General features: G+C 35.2%; 1 protein-coding gene across 1 annotated transcript in view; it reads left to right on the forward strand.

The window, feature by feature from the left end:
* LOC121430599 (ZP domain-containing protein-like) overlaps positions 1-19,477 on the forward strand; it is a 49,423-nt gene that overhangs the window by 8,892 nt on the left and 21,054 nt on the right. Inside the window, exons 2-5 of the mRNA XM_041627917.1 lie at positions 3,657-3,845; positions 5,512-5,709; positions 15,176-15,271; positions 16,749-16,927. Of these exons, the coding sequence (XP_041483851.1) occupies positions 3,657-3,845; positions 5,512-5,709; positions 15,176-15,271; positions 16,749-16,927 (662 nt within the window). The remainder of the gene's footprint in view (positions 1-3,656; positions 3,846-5,511; positions 5,710-15,175; positions 15,272-16,748; positions 16,928-19,477) is intronic.

Genomic DNA, 19,477 nt, shown 5'->3' on the forward strand with positions numbered 1-19,477 from the left:
ATTATCTGGAGGCTACTTGCACGCGACCAACACACTTTATCCCCTGCATCATTAAACTATTTGCTGAGGCAGCTCAGATAAAATCGAAATTAAGCCTATGCTTGATCCGGGCGCCTATTCTTAATATTCCAGTAGATATGTGAAAAAGATGCTCGAATCTGCCAGAAAGTATAAAATTTAGCATACAAATACAGGGGTATTTTTGGGTGCTCATTCAAAAAGATGCTAGCCCAAGCGATTCGACCATCGGGTCGGCCGCCATTTTGAAATCAGAGATGGCCGCCATGAAAAATCATTAAATGTCATTTTCTTGAGTTTTACATGGCATGTGACACTAAAATTTTGCTTATAGGGGTATTTTGAGGCACTGATTTGAATTAAAATATTGCCGGCCCCAGCAATTTGCCCATTCGGTTGGCAGCTAAATGGCCGCCACCTTAAAATCCAAGATGGCCGTCATGAAATATCGTTGCAATAACTTTCTCTAGTATTGCATGTATAAGCTATGGTATTGAAATTTAGCATATACAGTCTCGGTGTAGTTTAGGGCACTTATTTCAAATAGGCTTACCACCAGGTCAGCCACCATTTTGAAATCTAAGATGGCCGCCATGAAAAATCACTAAAAATCATTTTCTTGAATTTTACATGTGCTTTGAGCTTTAGCAAATAGAGTACCTATTTGGGGGTGATGGCTTTCATGATATATTATTGCATTCATTTTCTCTAGATTTATGTGAACTGTGGTATTGAAATTTGGCATAAAAGGCTTAATTTTGGGTTTGATTTCAAATTTTGCCGAACCCAAGTGTTTTGACCATCGGGTCTGCCGCCATTTTGAAATCCAAGATGGCCGCCATGAAAAGTCACTAAATGTCATTTTCTTGAGTTGTACATGATATGGGACACTGAAATTGGGCAAAATATGGGTATTTTGAGGCACTGATTTCAAATATAGCCGGCCCCCAGCAATTTGATCTCCAGGTCAGTGGCAAAACGGCCGCCATCTTAAAATCCAAGATGGCCGCCATGAAATATCGTTGCAATAACTTTCTCTAGTATTGCATGTATAAGCTATGGTATTGAAATTTAGCATATACAGTCTCGGTGTAGTTTAGGGCACTTATTTCAAATAGTCTTACCACCAGGTCAGCCACCATTTTGAAATCTAAGATGGCCGCCATGAAAAATCACTAAAAATCATTTTCTTGAATTTTACATGTGCTTTGAGCTTTAGCAAATAGAGTACCTATTTGGGGGTGATGGCTTTCATGACAGTCGATATTGGATTTCAAGATGGCTGCCATTTTGCTGCTGAGGTATCACGGACCTGAAACATTTCTCATAGACTCCTGTGTTAATGAGGCGCTCTAAAAAACAACAAAATAAGGATAAAATTCGAGAATTGAATGTTTACTACCAGAGGATAGGATATATGTCTAAAATTCCATATCTGAACAGAAAAGGGTACCTCGACCAGCTCATTTTTAAAATCTGCGTTTATTAAGATTACACCTGACAGAATCAAATTCATCACTTGAGACAGTAGAAAAATAAGAATGAAATTCGAGAATTGAATGTTTACTACCAGTGGATAGGATATATGTCTGACATTCCATGTCTGACCCCCCAAAAAAGGGTACCTCGACCAGCTCATTTTAGAAATAAATCAGCATTTATGAAGTCTACACCTGACAGGATCAAATTCATCACTTGAGACAGTAAAATGGCAATGCTTCTTCCGCCAGTATAGAAATAGTTCTAAAATGTTGATATATCTTCTCAATTTGAAAAAAAAGGAATTTCAGTAAAGTTACCTCCCAAGAATCAGTGTTAGATTATCAATCATATTAATTCATTTTTGTCAATCAGCAATATCAAAATGAAAAATTGAGAATTAATGGGTTGGCTCAAATGAATATCTTTGGCTTGCCACTTGTAATTACGCCCGTATAACCCAGTCTAAGGGGGTCAGATCGCTGAGGACCAGCAATATTTGAAATAAGCTCCCCACACTACTTATATATGTCAAAGTCCAATACTGCAGACAATATAAAACTCGGCGATATAATTGCAATATTTCTATGGCAGCCAGCTTGGAATTCAAGATGACAGCCATTTTTGCTTGGAGCCAGCAATTATTCAAATGAACGCACCCAGATACCGATATACTACAAATTCCAGTGGCACATACATGTATTATGTAAAATTCAAGAAAATGAAATTAATGATTTTTCATGGCGGCATCTTGGATTTCAAAATGGCGGCCGACCCGATGGTCAAATCACTTGGGGTTGGCAATATTTGAAATCAGCACCCCAAATTAAGCTTTTATGCCAAATTTCAAATCGCATTTCATATAAAACTCGAGAAAATGACTGCAAGTATAACATACCATGGCGGCCTTCTTTAAATTCAAGATGGCTGCCATTTTGCAGCCGACCAAATGGTCAAATTGCAGGGGGCTGGCAATATTTGAAATCAGTGCCTCAAGATACCCCTATATGCCAAATTTCAGTGCCACGTACCATGTAAAACTCAAGAAAATGACAATTAATGATTTTTCATGGTGGCCATCTTGTATTTTGAAATGGCGGCTGACCCGATGGTCAAATCGCTTGGGGCCTGCAATTGTTTTAAATCAGCGCCCAAAAATACCCCTGTATGCTAAATTCCACACTTTATGTCAGATCTCAGCATCTTGGCTATTTTTTGTCACATAAGCGCTCGACTATGCAATGCATGCTTTGGCCACAACACACACATGTATCATCGTTCGTTATTACTATTACTGCATAACATCGTGTTGTCTTGTAATGACAACAATGTTTTTGTTACGAAATGAATTAATTTCATTGTCGGAAATACGAACCTTATTTAATTTTCGGATTAACGAACCTTATTTCGTTTTCTGACTGACGAACTTCGGAATTATGAACCTCATTTTGTATTCGGACTAACGAACCTTCGGAATTATGAACCTCATTTTGTATTCGGACTAACGAACCTTCGGAATTACGAATCTTATTTCGTTTTCGGATTAAGGAACCTTCGGAATTACGAACCTTCGCAAATCCGAACTTTCGGAATATCCAAACCTTCGGAATAACGAAGCTTCGGAATTACGCATGTATGCGTATTTTACATACTGTGTTTCGAGTTTTGTACGTTTTCTTGTTATTTGAATCACTTTGAAAAGGAAGGGTCAATTACATTTGTTGTTCTATACTATGTGGGGATTATGTTCAAATATTGAAATTCCTAAGTAAATCGTTGATCTCGATCCAGAAAACCACTCCCCTCAATTCCTTAACTAATTTAAACGGTTTAACATTGTATTTGCATTTCTAATTTAGTCTACATATATTCCATGTAAATTATTTGGTCTACAAACTACTTATTCATATATTTTCCCTGATGTACATTCTTTCAGTCATTTCCCATTTCACTTGTACCAAAGATTTATTGGAGCCGAATGTACGTTAGGGTGAAATTTGAACAATCGCGGGAATAAATGATATCTTATCTCGTCTTAATCATCCGCTTTAAATCAATACCATTATTACTATAATTATTATTATCATTATTATCATTATTATATTACTATAATTAGCTACACCTGATTGCATTTCCTTTATTTTCTCATTGTGGCGAAGGTTGTGGCAAACCCCCAGATATCCCAAACGCATCCGAGCCTGGCATCACGCATGCACATCTTGGTGATCAGTACACGTATGAATGCCTTCAAGGGTATAGCCCCTCTCTGGATGGTACCTTAACTATTGTATGCGAAAGGGACGAAAATAATAATTACAGCTGGACTTCTGTGACGGGGAGATGCGACAGTAAGTAATTGTCACGTTATCTTTTTTTAATTCAGAGGTTATTTTCTAAAGTCCAATATGTGTTATAAGTAAAAAAAAAAAAACATACGAAATACAAACAGAGAAATGAAAAAAAAATTGAATGCAGACCATGAGCATACTGATCTGTTTATTGAGCATATAAATACACTTCACTTCTCGTCTTTTCCTCTTTATCTCTTTATCTCTCTCTCCCTCTATCTCTGTTTCTTCCTCTGATTATTATTGGAAATAGCACTGGACTTCAAATATTTTTATAAAAGAACGAATTGATACAGGCAAGGGTTCATATTTAATAAAAACTGTTTTGTTTACGATTAGCCATGGAATATTCGGTGAAAACGTGTTTTATTTTGATGTTAAATGTATGGAAATACAAATGTGATTTGTATTAGAGAAACCTAACTTTGTTATTTCTTTACCATTTTATTGATTGAGATATGAGCAAATATAAAGCCATATGAAGAGCTTGATTAAGCCATTAGCAAGAACCCAAACTGCTTTGAATTCATTTAGAATAGTTCGTGTTAAAGAATAGAATAAGTTACCTCATGACGTTAGAAATAGCTTGGCTCTGTCCCGATTTAAAATATTGTGTAAAAAGCATCTCTTTGATAGATTGCGGTCGGATGTGAATGTATAAATCATGAAGCAGATTGCGATGAGTGAGGTCTCCATGTGTGTGTGGGTGTGTATGTGTGTGTGTGTGTGAGGGTATGTGTGTGCGTTAGTTATCGGGTGTGTATGGGGGGGTCATGTGTGTGTTTATTAATAGAGGTTGTCTATGCAGGGGTCAAAAGGGTGGTGTTTCGGTTTCCTTAGGGCTCCTGTTCATTTGATGAGGTGTCCTTTCACTTTTAAAAAAATATGAATCAGTAGTTAATGCTTAATGAATATAAGTAAAATTTATAATTTGAAATTACTTTTGGTTTTTTTAAGTAGTTTTAACTTGTCTTTTAATTTACTTGATTTATTTGGTTTCAATATACATATAAGAAAATTCATGAATTGATAGCTTGCTTCGATTGAGTAAATCTAACTCAATTAGGCAAAGATGATCATTACTTATGAATTCTTGTTGAATGTACTTATATTTTTCAATTAACGCCTTATTTAGATAAGGCATGAATATTCATTAGACATGTTAGAGCAAGTAAATGTTTGGGTTTTTTTATAACTGTCATATATATTTGCGTTTGATTTTTTTTTTCCGATAAGGGTGTGCTAACTATTTTATTCTTTTGTTGAATCAAAGAAAGAGCAACATTAAATAGTCATTTAGCAAAAAATTTAAGATGTTTTTTTTAGGTTTTGCTTGTATTATTCTCACTGTTTTATTTGTAAATGAAACGATCGCGTATAAATAAAAATTTAAGTACCTATATAACAGGTAAGTGAAATTGCACAAAGTCTAATATTTGGATAAAAGATGTCTAAGATGAAAATGATGCCACTAAAATAAAGTGGGACGATGGGGAGCGGACTTTCGAATGATGAAAGTCCACTCCCCCATTTGATTTTTTTTATTGTTATTAGTACTATTATTATTATTATTATCATTATTATTATCATTATTATTGTTGTTGTTATTGTTATCATTATTATTGGCTATACCTGATTGCATTTCCTTTATTTTCTCATTGTGGAGGGGATAAATGTGCCACGCCCCCACCTATCAACTTAGCAGTCTCGCCTCCCAACGTCGAATATCATGTTGGAGATACGTACATGTATCAGTGCGCTCCTCTGTTTGGCCCCTCTTCGGAAGGTTCCTTGGTTATTTCCTGTGTTACTGACCATGACACAGGAGCTGCAATATGGACTGATGTGACGGGGAGCTGTGTCCGTAAGTAATTGTCACATTATCTTTTTTAATTCAGAGGTTGTTTTCTAAATTCCAATATGTGTTTCAAGTAAAAAAAAACATACAAAATACAAGCAGAGAAAAAAAGGTGAATGCTGACCACGTGCATACTGATTTGTTTATTGAGCATATAAATACATTCCAATTCTCGTCTTTTCCTCTTCATCTCTCTATCTCTCTCTCCCTCTATCTCTGTTTCTTCTTCTGCTTATTATTGGAAAAATAATTTTATAAAATGAAGAAGTGATGCAGGCAAGGGTTCATATTTACTAAAAACTGTTTTGTTGACGATTAGCCATGGAATATTGGTGAAAACGTGTTTTATTTTTTTGTTGAAATGTATGGAAATACAAACGTGATTTGTATTAGAGAAACCTAGCTTTGTTATTTGTTTACCATTTTATTAATTGAGATAGCAAATCTAAAGGCATACGAAGAGCTTAATTCCAAAAGGGACTACATGCACTTTTGACAAAATTTGAATTTTCGATATGAATATATGTATCTAGGACGTGGAAATCAAATACACCATATTTCATTTGAAAAAAAAATACATTCGGGTTGGTAAAATTGACTGCAAATTTGAGTTTTATTCCAAAAGGAGCTAAATCCATCATACATATATTAAAAGTTGGTTTATTTTGCTAATTGGCATAAATCTATATATGAAAAGTCATCGTCCTTTGAAAGTATTTTTAAAATATCACTTTTTTCTTTTTAATTGATTTTCAATGAAATGTACATAAAGCGACCAAAAATCTACTAAGGTTTTGTTCCAAAGGAGCTAACAAATCAATGAAAAATATAATTTCAATGAATAATTTATAATGCTAGATTTTTAAGAACATTATACAATCTAAGATAACAACACTATCACACATATCAAAATAAAGCAGAAATGGACAAGGCAACGTGGAGAATTAAAAAAAAAAGATTAACAGAAAATGCCATAAGTGGATTTAGCTCTTTTTTGGATTAGAACTCTTCATATATTGTTTATATACATATCTGTTTTAGATATTTCATTGTTCGGTTTGAAATGGAGTCAAGTGACTTTTTGTATCCTTTGTTCAAATTGTTTTTACTCACCCATGCAGTGAATGAGGAATCACCTAATTTTACCAGATAAAAGAAGAGACTCTAAGCCTAACATTGATAGATTATTCGTGTATTGTTTTTTTTTTTTTGATTACGGAATAAGCTATGATTGTCAGTTTTTGTGGGACTTATACGGTTCGCCTATACAATGTATCTGCCCAAACCTCTAAATAGAAATTTAATGTACTGTGTATCAGATTATGTTGGACGGCGGGGCACACCAAAATGTATATTGATTGGGTGAATGTTTTAAGGAATTTAGAATTTCACAGTATTTTTAGTTAAATTTAAGCATTTATCATGTAAAGACAAAGTTCTAAAAATCAGTCAGTCGGCATGTCCCAAGAAAGTGGCTTCTGTCATCCAAGTGATATTCATGACTTGAATTTTTTTGCATATTTAATGAGCTTGATGCGGACCAAAACACCTCTTTTTATTCGTTCATTGCTGCTCTAATCGTGCATCAAATTTCATGATTTTGGTATCATTGTAATGAAGAAGAATCATTCGTACAGGTCATGTATTTGAATCTATTCAAAGATTTTGTGATATGGGTTAAAATTTTGATCTAAAATATGCTACAAAATAATTATTGTTACCTGACAAAAGCTGCTATTTTCACATTTTATTTTGGTTTAAGACCAAATAATTTTAGAACCATGATAAAGCTGGATATGTATGCTTTTAAATGGTATAGGTTCAAAATAAGAATTGGTTTAATCGGGTCAAGATCACACTTTTCATTGGCGAAGTACATAAAGCAGCTTGAAAACAAGAATACTGCACTCTGATTTGCCAAAGAAACTACACACTGGCAAATTCCAAGGGTTCCAGCGCCTGAGGGAGCAGAGCTATGTTTAGCTTGTCTTGCCGTCGAAGCTTGGTGCCCCCCTTGAAACAGGTTTGTTGGTTTTTTTTTGTAAAGTATATAATTTTTTTTTTACAAGTGAAGTAGAGGTTGTGCTTAAGGATAGCATGGATAGTGAGGCGTTATTGAAAATAATTTATTCACGATTGAGAGTCGAATAATGGCAAATTCAAACGGTTCCAGCGCCTGGGTTCACGGGAAGGTCTTACTTCCATGTGGTAATCTCCTCAAATTACCCGCGCATGTTGTTCCGTGAACCTTAACCAGCCAATCAGATCTCTTGATTTCAAGCAACTACAAAATTTCAGAAATCTCGTCTTGCAACTTGGTGGGAAAAGTGGGATCTTCACCCGATTAAAAGGTGCCGCATGTCAAGAGTGGCATTGTGAGAAAGTACATAAGCTCAGCTTTATTGTGATATTCATGTATATATATCGTTGAGGCTCAAAATAAAAAGATTTGCACAATTTGCAAAAAAAAAAAAAAAAAAAATTGAAGAAAATTAAGTTTTGAGGGACATTTTCAGGCCAGAAATTAACTTATTTAACAAAATATTGTATGCAAACTAAATGACCATTATGAAAGAATGATATTGACTGTATTTGATGGTGCAATGATATTCATTTAACTTGAGGTTAAAACAGGTAAATTCTTAGAGAAAGAAAATCTCAGAAATCACGAGATTTTGCAAGGAGGATTCAGCCACAAGATGATTTGGATGAATGTGGTCTTTTTGCTCATTAAGTCATTAGCATAGGGGCTGCACGGGCCTAATCGCAACTGGCAGGCCAAAGATATTCATTCGAGCCAACCCATTGCTCAATTTTTAAATTTGATATTGCTGATTGACAAAAATGTATGAATATGACTGACAATCCAACACTGATTATAGGGAGGGTACCAACTGAACGTACTTTTTCCAAATTGGAAAGATATTTCACCACTATGGAACTATATTTTTACTGGCGGAAGAATGAGGGTCATTTTACTCTCTCAAGTGATGAATCTGGTCCCGTCAGGTGTAGTCTTCGTAAATGCTGATTTATATTCAAAATAAGCCGGTCGAGGTACCTTTTCTGGTCAGATATGGAATGCCAGACATTTATCCTATCTATCCACTTGTAGTAAACATTCAAACCTCGAATTTCTCCAGATGGTACCTTAACTATTTTATGCGAAAGGGACGATGATTTTAATTACAGCTGGACTTCTGTGACGGGGAGATGCGTCAGTAAGCAATTGTCACGTTATCTTTTTAATTCAGAAGTTATTTTCTAAAGTCCAATATGTGTTACAAAAAAAGAAACATACGAAATACGAACAGAGAAATTAAAAAAAAATGAATGCAGACCATGAGCATACTGATCTGTTTATTGAGCATATAAATACATTCCAATTTTCGTCTTTCCTCTTTACCTCTCTATCTCTCTCTCCCTATATCTCTGTTTCTTCCTCTGCTTATTGTTGGAAAATAATTTTATGAAATGAAGAAGTGATGCAGGCAAGGGTTCATATTTACTAAAAACTTTTTTGTTGACGATTAGCCATGGAATATTGGTGAAAACGTGTTTTATTTTTTTGTTGAAATGTATAGAAATACAAACATGATTTGTATTAGAGAAACCTAACTTTGTTATTTCTTTACCATTTTATTAATTGAGATAGCAAATCTAAAGGCATACGAAGAGCTTAATTCCAAAAGGGGGCTACATCCACTTTTAACAAAAATTGAATTTTCGATATGAATATATGTATCTAAGACATGGAAATCAAATACGTAGACGTTTCGCCTAGACTTTCGTACAGTCTCTAGGGCCGGATAGCTCTAGAGTAGATCCCCAGTATATTTCATACAGTTAACCTCGACATCCTACATAAAAGGGTTTGACCAATTACCACAAACCAACAGGTAATAATGTTCTATGTATAAATAGCATAATTCTAAAATAGAAATTTGCTTACTTAAAAAACAAATTTTTCTTATTTTCCATACTGTCTAAAATACAGTGGTAAGGAAGAAGAAACCACGAGGTATGAATGTTTCTTCGACACCTCCTTTTTTTACTACTTGAAAGTTTTACCGAAATACTTGCGCACTGCTTATTTCATGCTTGTGTGCAGCCCGAACGTAACCATTGCTTCTCTATAATCTATGAACCGTATATCATGCTCATTGATTTCCTCCTTTATTTAATCAAGAGAGCCTACTTGTTTAGGTTATTCTTTCATTTTTTTATTTCTAATAGGTTATTGTTGATCACGTTTGACATGTTTTACATTTTTAATCTAAAGCCTTTATCCCAACACAAATTATACACAGCAAAAACTGTGGTGTTAACCGGTCTAAATAGAGGACCACATAGAGGACCACACCGGTGTTAAATTGGTGGTGTTAGTTTTACACCTATAGGTGTTATTACAACACCTTTTGCTGTTACATTTACACTCTTTGGTTTTATGTTTAATCTCAAATTATACACAGCAAAAACTGTGGTGTTAACCGGTCTACATAGAGGACCACACCAGTTATTTTACACCGGTGTTAAATTGGTGGTGTTAGTTTTACACCTATAGGTGTGTACAGAGAGGACCACACCAGTTATTTTACACCGGTGTTAAATTGGTGGTGTTAGTTTTACACCTATAGGTGTTATTACAACACCTTTTGCTGTTACATTTACACTCTTTGGTTTTATGTTTAATCTCAAATTATACACAGCAAAAACTGTGGTGTTAACCGGTCTACATAGAGGACCACACCCGTTATTTTACACCGGTGTTAAATTGGTGGTGTTAGTTTTACACCTATAGGTGTGTACAGAGAGGACCACACCAGTTATTTTACACCGGTGTTAAATTGGTGGTGTTAGTTTTACACCTATAGGTGTTATTGCAACACCTTTTGCGGTTACATTTACACTCTTTGGTGTTATGTTTAATCTCTAGGGTGTAAACACCTCAGGGTATGTTCCTCTATTAACACCAATTGGTGTCAGTTTTAACACCGCAGTTTTTACAGTGTACGAAGGAAGTATTGTTGATTTGTTTTGGGGTGGAAGGTCACATACACAAACATATTATTTTTTTTTGTTTTCTTCATTATGTATACATATGTATAAATGAACGACAGTTCACTCTCGCAGAACTAGTTAATGATAATGTTGATGATCATGATGTTTGCTCACATTTGCACATTACATCAATTTCTGAATCCAATGATCATGATTTATGTAGAAATAGACTCAAGAAATACAATGCTCTCAAACTAACTCACTTAAATGCCTGTAGTACGTATGGGACACTAGAAGAAATGCGATTTCTCTTGCTGAAAATTGATCTTGATGTATTATGCATTTCTGAAGCTTGGCTATCTGAAACTATAAGTGACAATCTGGTATCAATAGATGGATATACACTTTTCCGTAGGGATAGAACAGATGGTCGCCGTGGAGGTGGTGTTTGTATATATGGTAAAAACACATTATCATGTACTCAACGCGATGATCTCAATAGTAATGAAATAGAGGCGATATGGATAGACTTTAAAATATCCTTACTTGATAATCTGTTAATATGTTGTCTATATAGACCACCTGACTCTAATACTTATTACTTTAACAATATGTTGGATGTGTTTGAAAAAGCAACCGATGATCCATCTGATTTAGTAATCATGGGTGATTTTTTATATAGATTATTGAGTTGATGAATCACTCCATGAAAATCACATAAATCTCTTAGAAAAGTTATTTCTTTTTATCACTGATGATAAGTAGAGTAACGTTGACTTCTTCAACCTGTACAGACCACATGCAAAGCTCAATTCCTCAGAAACATGCTATATGTGATGTAGCAGAAATTTCTATGAGCGACCATTATATGACATATACATGCATCGATTTCTCCACCGAAATGTCGTCGTATTCGTGACTATAAATCATTTGATGTAAATAGGTTCATTGCTTCTGTGGAAAATGCTGAAATATTCAAAGGGGTCAATAACGGTCCGGTTGAAGAAACATGGAACACCTGGAAGGAATCTTTTCTGACAATATGTAATGAACACGCACCTATCAAAACAGCAAGAGTAAAAGACGGAATATGCCCTTGGATGACCCCTGACATCATAAAACTCATCTACACTCGAGATTTTTTCAAAAGAATGTCAGTGGCCTTTGATGAATATGAAATAAGTACTGAATATTATGAAAAATATAAGAAGACAAAAAACTATATTATTTGTCTTATCCGGAAGCAGAAGCAAGAATATTTCCATGATGTACACAAGAAACATAAAAAATCTTCTAAAAAGTTATGGTCATAACTGAATAAGATTCATGGGGTGTCGAAATCTGTGGACTCTAGTTGTAATATTGAATGTAATGAAATGAATGATTTTTTTATTGATACTATAATAACATCTCTAAATCATTTTACAAAGAAAAATTAACGTGGAATATCATCCACCATGTATCTATGAATTCCTTTTTCAACCAATCGACTGTTCAAAAGATTCTACGGCACTTGAACATTTTGGACTCAAATAGTTACTTAAATATCATTGACTTTGATACGAAATTATTAAAATTAGCTGCCCCTTTATTGTCCAATCCTTATGTGACATCTTTAACACTAGTTTTTATATGGGAATGTTCCTGACTGGAAAATTGCACGTAAGACACCAATTTCCATAGGTAAGGGTTCAAAAGACGAAAAATCTAATTACCGACCAATCTCAGTCGTTCGTCACATCCCCAAAATCATAAAAAGGGAAATACAATCTCCACTACTATTCTACCTCCAAAAGCATGATATGATTAATGTTGATCAATAAGCATTTCTTCCGAACCATTCAACAATAACGTGCCTACACTGTGTCTTAGATGATTTTTATGATGCATTAAATATGAAAGAAATGGTTGCTGCATACTCTCTAGACATCTCAAAATGTTTTGATTGTGTAGATCATGGACTTCTTCTATTCAAACTCGGAAAATATGTAATTATCAATAATATGCTCACTTGTTTCCAAAACTATTTAAATGATAGAAAGCAATCTGTATTTTCCAAAGGAAAATTATCTTATATTAAAAAGCTTTCTATTGGAGTACCGCGGGGCAGTGTTCTGGCCCCCAGCCTGTTCTTAATTTTTATTAATGATATATCTGAATGTATTACTAAAGGTACTTACAGCATATTTGCTGATGATGTAGTAGTATTTGCCTCAGAGAGTAAATTAGAAGATGTAACAAAGAAATTATGGAAAGATGTAGACGCCTTAAATGACTGGTATAACCGAAACCGATTCTGCATTAATACAAGCAAATAAAAAAAAAACAATACTACATGTAATTAAATTAAGATCATCCGATACATTGAATATATTCATCAATAATTATCTGATTGAACAGATAAAGTCCATAAGGTATTTAGGCATTGAGATAGATGAAAACCTGAAGTGGGATGTATTTTTAAGAGAATTATGTAAATCGATTGCTGATAAAAATCTACTCTTTAGGCAAGTTAAGTAAGTTCCTGAGTGCACATGTACTAAATATCCTGTATAAATGCATAAATCAGCCCTGTATAGACTATGCAATCTCTGTTTAGGGGAACTGTCCAGCAGCCTACAAATTGCCCTTGCCCCTAAATAAATTGCAAAAAAGAGCTGCCAGATATGTATCTGGAATTTCCGACTTTCAAATTGCGAGCGGGAATGCATTGATAAATCAACTCTCCTGGCAAACTATTGACCACTCTCTATTGGCTACTCTCATGTACAAGTGTATAAGGGACGTTGCCCCTCCCCGTTTATCAAATGAAATTGAAATATACTTCGAACGCCATGGCATGAACACTAGGAATGCAAATTCACTAAATGTAGTATACAGTGCGTATCAAAAAAGGTTACACTTTGAAGAAATTCTGTAAAATTATACATTTGTAATATCCTGAAGATTTTTCCACATGTTAACATTGGTACAGATCCATTTAAGCAAATGACGATATAACTATCGAAAAATATTTCCGCTTGAGTGAGCACCACTTACTTTTGAAAAGTTAGTGAAAAATGATTTGCGCAGAGCTTTGAAATAGCTATGCGAATAAAAGTAAACCTTTATATCATGAAGAACACGTAGAATTAAGCAAGTAAAATTTATTTGGAGATATCTTTGACATCTTTTAAGTTGTTTCCTTGCCCAATACACTTCAAAGAGTGCATTGCGCCCTTCCCCCACTCCTCCACACACCAAGGCCATCAAGGCGATATTTGATTTACACTGAGCTGTGATTTACTTAACATGAATTAGGCTTGATTTTCATTTTGTTAATCATTGTCAAGATTGGGAAAAGTGTGGAGAAACAAGTATTAAATGAAAAATAAAATGTCAACCCACTTTGAATAATAAAAACTTAGTGAAAAAGTGCAGGAGATGTCTGATGTAAATTTTTGTTCAGATTCAGTTATGTCCTCAGATCCAGCTGGCACAAAAAGGGTAAAAGTTGTGCTTACTAAGTGTTGAAATTTCAATTCGGGTGGCAAATTTGTTTTAAAATGCTTGAATGTATCTGTTTTAGAGTAAAAGTGCAAGGGTAATGTAGGAAAATGTGTCTCAGGGTAAGTTTGATTTCGCCCTTTCCCCTTGACACTGCGTGAAAACGAGCATTTCTGCGCAAACAGATTTCTGCGAGCTTTACAAAAATGGACAGTGCTCATTCAAGTGTAACATTCTGTCAAAACTTTTACTTTCATTGGATAGATGAGACTCGTACCCAAGATTATATGTGAAAAAATTACCCGCATGTTGTATATTTTTTAATTCCCAGAGCTTTTTCAAAGTGTAAACTTTTTTTTATACGCACTGTATTACTCAAACCAAACATATCCCTATTGTATGCAGGTGAAGTAACTTGGAACAAACCCCCGGAAGATATCCAGAATGCCATTTCTGTTGAAAGTTTCAAATTTCATGACAAGAAATTTCGCTTAAATCTATTACAATTATTTAACTGTTCTATTTTGGTCCATATATATATCTATAGTATTGCTATTATTAGAATGATTACCCAATAATACACATCTACTTATTATCGATTATTAGGATTTCCTATGAGTATTAATACTGTTACAATTTCTTAAAATTGAGGCCCAATCCTGTTTTAACTTGATATTCGATGTATAAAACCTCTTTCCTTCTTTACCTCTTCACTTCTTTATCCTACTGAGATAAATCTTGCTATTTGTTTTTTTCTGATGTTTCATTTTGAGCATTATTTGTATTTTTGTTTTGCTGTACATAATTATATGTATTCCTAAGTATTTGTAATCTTTCCTTTTATTTTGTGTATATTTCCTTTATGCAGAACCAGTATATGAAAGAGCCTGCGAGCTGATTAATGTTTTATCCCGTTGAAAGATGCTTCAATAAATAAACAAATAAATAAATAAATAAATGTATATATATATACCTATTGTTTCAGAACCTTGTACTGCCCCGTGCAATAATGAAGGGACTTGTGAGGAGGGTTCTTGCATTTGCCCTGACGGATTTGGAGGTCCTACATGTGAGGAAGAATGTAAGTTTCGTATTCATCTTCTTCTGAAACTCCCAAAATTGACATATCGCCTTGCGTGTGAAGATATGATTGAAACAGGCTATTTCACAAATATGACGAGGATTCAGTGCCAGATCTTGGTCAGGTGAATGGGCCTAGAAGAGGTCATTACAAACGAAGACCAGTATGTCTCAAGGTACATCACACAGAATTGTAAGAAATCAATCCACAAAAGAATGACGATCCCTTAGAATAGTGTTAGTATCGATTAAGTCGATTCACCATGTGTCCTCATGTCAGAGAGTGGCCTAGATACAATATATGGACCAAATGTGAATTCCTAATAATGAGCTGCCGGAAATCTGGGACACATTGCCCTCAGAGCAGGCGACGTACCGGTGGGACCGAATGAATCTATCTCGTAAATAAGAAAATTAGGTATGATTTGCTGACTTGCAACAATAACTAGCAGACGGTGACGAGACATTTGCTCCGGAGAAAATTGCTCCGGGCTTTATTTCGTCTAAGATATAGTGGTAGGTTCAAGGTTGCAATGGAGTTTTATGCTGGGTTTAGGGTCCGGCTTAGGGTAGGGTATAGTGTTAAATCCAGGGTTGAAATGAGCCATTCCATCAATGTGTGGACATTGCAGCTGAGCAATTGTCGCCGGAGCAAAGGTCGTGGAACCCTAGGAGACACCTATTGATCTAGGTACATCAGCAAGAATTAATCTACAGGAGACTTTGAAGAAGGTGCCTTCTTCAATCTTCAATGTTTTCCATTCTCTACAGGTGGAAGGGAATGATTGAGATGTGCGCGTGTGGTATCCATAGTATGGCATGGGAGATAGTACACACTAAGAAATATAGGTTCAAAATTGAACCCCGAAAGATTGATGCAAAATCAGCACCCTACGGGTTCAATTTTTTAACCCATAGGCTGCTGATTTTGCATCAATCTTTAGGGGTTCAATTTTGAACCTTTATTTCTTTAGTGTGTTTGTCAAAGTGGGGTGCTAGCTGATTCGGCGCTTACGGCTTCTCGGTCCCGCAAAAAGTTATGTGCCGAGTTGTCCAACGATATCGCTACTTGATGACTTACGTTTGCATCGAATACAAAGTGATTGAAATGTTCTCCACTATGATTTTAATTGATGTGTGTATTTTAGCATCGTATTTAGGGTTAAGTTTTATGATTGACAAATCGGCACCTAATTTTTCGGTGGGGAGAGTTGTCACAAGTGCCGAGTTGACTCGGGCACTTCAAAGTGTTGCGGTGGTTTAAACACCTGTTATCATTAGCCCTATAAACTGATAATTAGGACCTAATTGCTATCATTATTATTATCATTGTCATCATCATCATCATTATAATCATCGTAATCATCATAGTTACCATCTTATCATAATCAGTATCGTTTACATTATAGGCAGAGGGCGACATACGCATTTGAAATGTCGGCGCAATCGTGTTTCATTTTTCTCTTTTTTTTATTCAGATACATCAGTAACGTGTGAAAGTGACTCGATGACTGTCGTTTTGAATAAAGATCTTTTCGATGGCATTGCCCTGGCAGATGTTAATTTTCATGACCATTCCTGCGAATCTGAACCTGACGTTGATGATGATCATGTGACTCTTTCTACGGGCTATGATAAGTGTGGTACAACCAAAGAGGTAAAATACTTTTCACTTATGTCTATGCACTGAATATGACTTTTACTATACAATATGTTCTGCTTATGAGAATGAACTACTGGAAAATAACAAACATTTACTTTTTTGATGTACTTGAAGGGATGGTCCGGGCTGTATCTAAATAAATAGAGTAAAATACACAAAGCAAAATGCTGAAATTCATCAAAATCGGATAACAAATAGAGAGGAAGTTTAAGGTTTATCAATATTTTGTGAAAGCAGTTATATGCACATTATCATGAATAATCATTAGATGGACTCATGATGTCACATCCCCGCTTTCCTTTATTTCATTTCATGAAAGCACACATGTTTCAATTTTTTCATACGTAAATTATGTGTCACCAATGTGGTGAAATAAGTTGCGGCAATAGATAACTAATGCACTTAACCAGCTGTCAATCCAATTGTTTTAGTTATTGGTAGGATTTTTTTTATAAACCTAATTTCATATAATAAAATAAAAATAACTAGTGGGGATATGATATCAACAGTAAACCTAATGAATATTCATGAAGACAGCCTAGAACAGTTTCACCGGATTAATGTTATCTTTTTTCCTGGTTATCCGAGCGTTTTGCTCTGCGGATTTTACTCTTTTTTATTGAGATATAGATATTCTCGGCCTGTTCCACCCATTTAAAATTAATAACGAGTTTATGGCTAAGCGTGCACAATCAACATGAATAAATGATTCAATATATCAATAATGTGAGTTTGAACAAAGAAAATCAAATCACTTTGGAACATTATATTAATAAACCACTGTGTCTTCAATCTGTGAAAAGTAAACACCGCATAGTCCAGGGTAGGCCCAACAGAAAGTGGACAAAGCCTTGTGTATCAATATGGAGCGTGGATCGTTGTGGCCTAGTGGATTAGTCTTCGGACTTGAAGCAGAGGGTCGTGGGTTCGAATCCCAGCCATGGCGTAATTTCCTTCAGCAAGAAACTGATCCACAGTGTTCTGCACTCAACCAAGGTGAGGTAAATGGGCACCGGTAGGAAGTAATTCCTTAAAAACCTGTGTGCGCTATGAACGCCTAGCTTAGCCGGGCAATATAAGAGCGCCTTGAGCACTTAACAAGGTGGATATGTGCGCAATATAAATATCCTATATTATTATTATTATATAAGGTTTTTGTCAGTTCGAGGTTGCTGATTCAAAATCTGAATGATGCAATACGTGTAACCTTGAAAAATTTCCGAAAATTTGCAAAGTCCAATATGGCTGCCATAATATGTGAATTACCTGTGGAAGTCCTAATATTGTAGCACAGTAAAATTCAATGTGGCTGCAATATTCCCAAACTGGATTTGACTTTATTTTACATATTGCACTGTTGCACATATGAAAGTAATACACGTACAAAGTAATATAACATCAGAATGATACATAAGGCGTCCAAGAAAGAAGGAAAAAGGAAATCACACTTCAGCATTTTCAGTGTAATATGCCATCATAATCATAAAATTGCTTCTTGAAATGTACATTAATTTTTGATAAATGATATGCTTCATTTGAAGCCGATCTCAACGTTTATAATGCTCGCATGACTGAGTTAGAACAATTGAAAATGGTGCTGGCAAATTTCCATTTGCACGAGTAAATTATGATTGTGTATCTATTATCGTGTTTACACTTTATCCGCTTTGAATCGTCTCGCGGTTCTGAACCGCAAGCCGATGCAGCATCGGCTTTTTCCTAGCGTGTAAACGCGATCCTCGGCCGAGTCATACCAAAGACTTATAAAAATGGGACCTTCTGCCTTCTTGCTAGGCGCTCAGCATTTAGATTGGAGAAGGGTAATAATAGCATATTATGTTATGCAGGGCCCGCTGGTAGAGCAGTTTCCTAACTGAAGTGGCTACCCTGGGAATAAAACGTTATTATTATTCTTACTATTACTATTATCCATGAGACCTTATGCGTGAAATATGACTGGCGCATGGTCGATAAAAAGTTCTACGAAAATATTTTTTATTTCTACCTATTCGACGTATGGTTAAAAACAAACATTCTTTTTCCCAACAAAGTAGCATACAATATGTTTTTGGTGAATGCTGTTCGGGTCTGGGAAAGAAAACCCTCTATTATTTCTGGCTAGAGTCCATGGCTGTGGAAGTTCAATGCTACAATGGTAATAATTTTGTCTCGCTGGCATAGCAGAGCGAATCTGGGGCGCCGCTTTTTCGACGGCGGCGACAGCGTCGTCACCAATGAAATCCTAACCAAAGTTAACTTTCTTAGTAGTCATCATAACCTATGAGGTATAAAGACCTAGTTCATGAAACTTTAGCACAAGGATTATAAAGTATTACTGAACATCCTGCCTGAGTTGCATTTATAGTAATTATTACTTTTAGTGATTTTGTTTTTCTGGCTTTTACTGGTATTTATTCGGAACACAAAATTAATAATCCACTTTTCATCTTTCATATGAGTCCTGGTGCGTAATATATGATTGAGGCAAGGTTGAGAGGAAGTAGCATGAAAACATGCTTGATATCTAGCTAGCAGTAATGTCGA

This window comes from Lytechinus variegatus, chromosome 17 (genome assembly GCF_018143015.1).
Source record: "Lytechinus variegatus isolate NC3 chromosome 17, Lvar_3.0, whole genome shotgun sequence".
Taxonomy (NCBI): Eukaryota; Metazoa; Echinodermata; class Echinoidea; order Temnopleuroida; family Toxopneustidae; genus Lytechinus; species Lytechinus variegatus.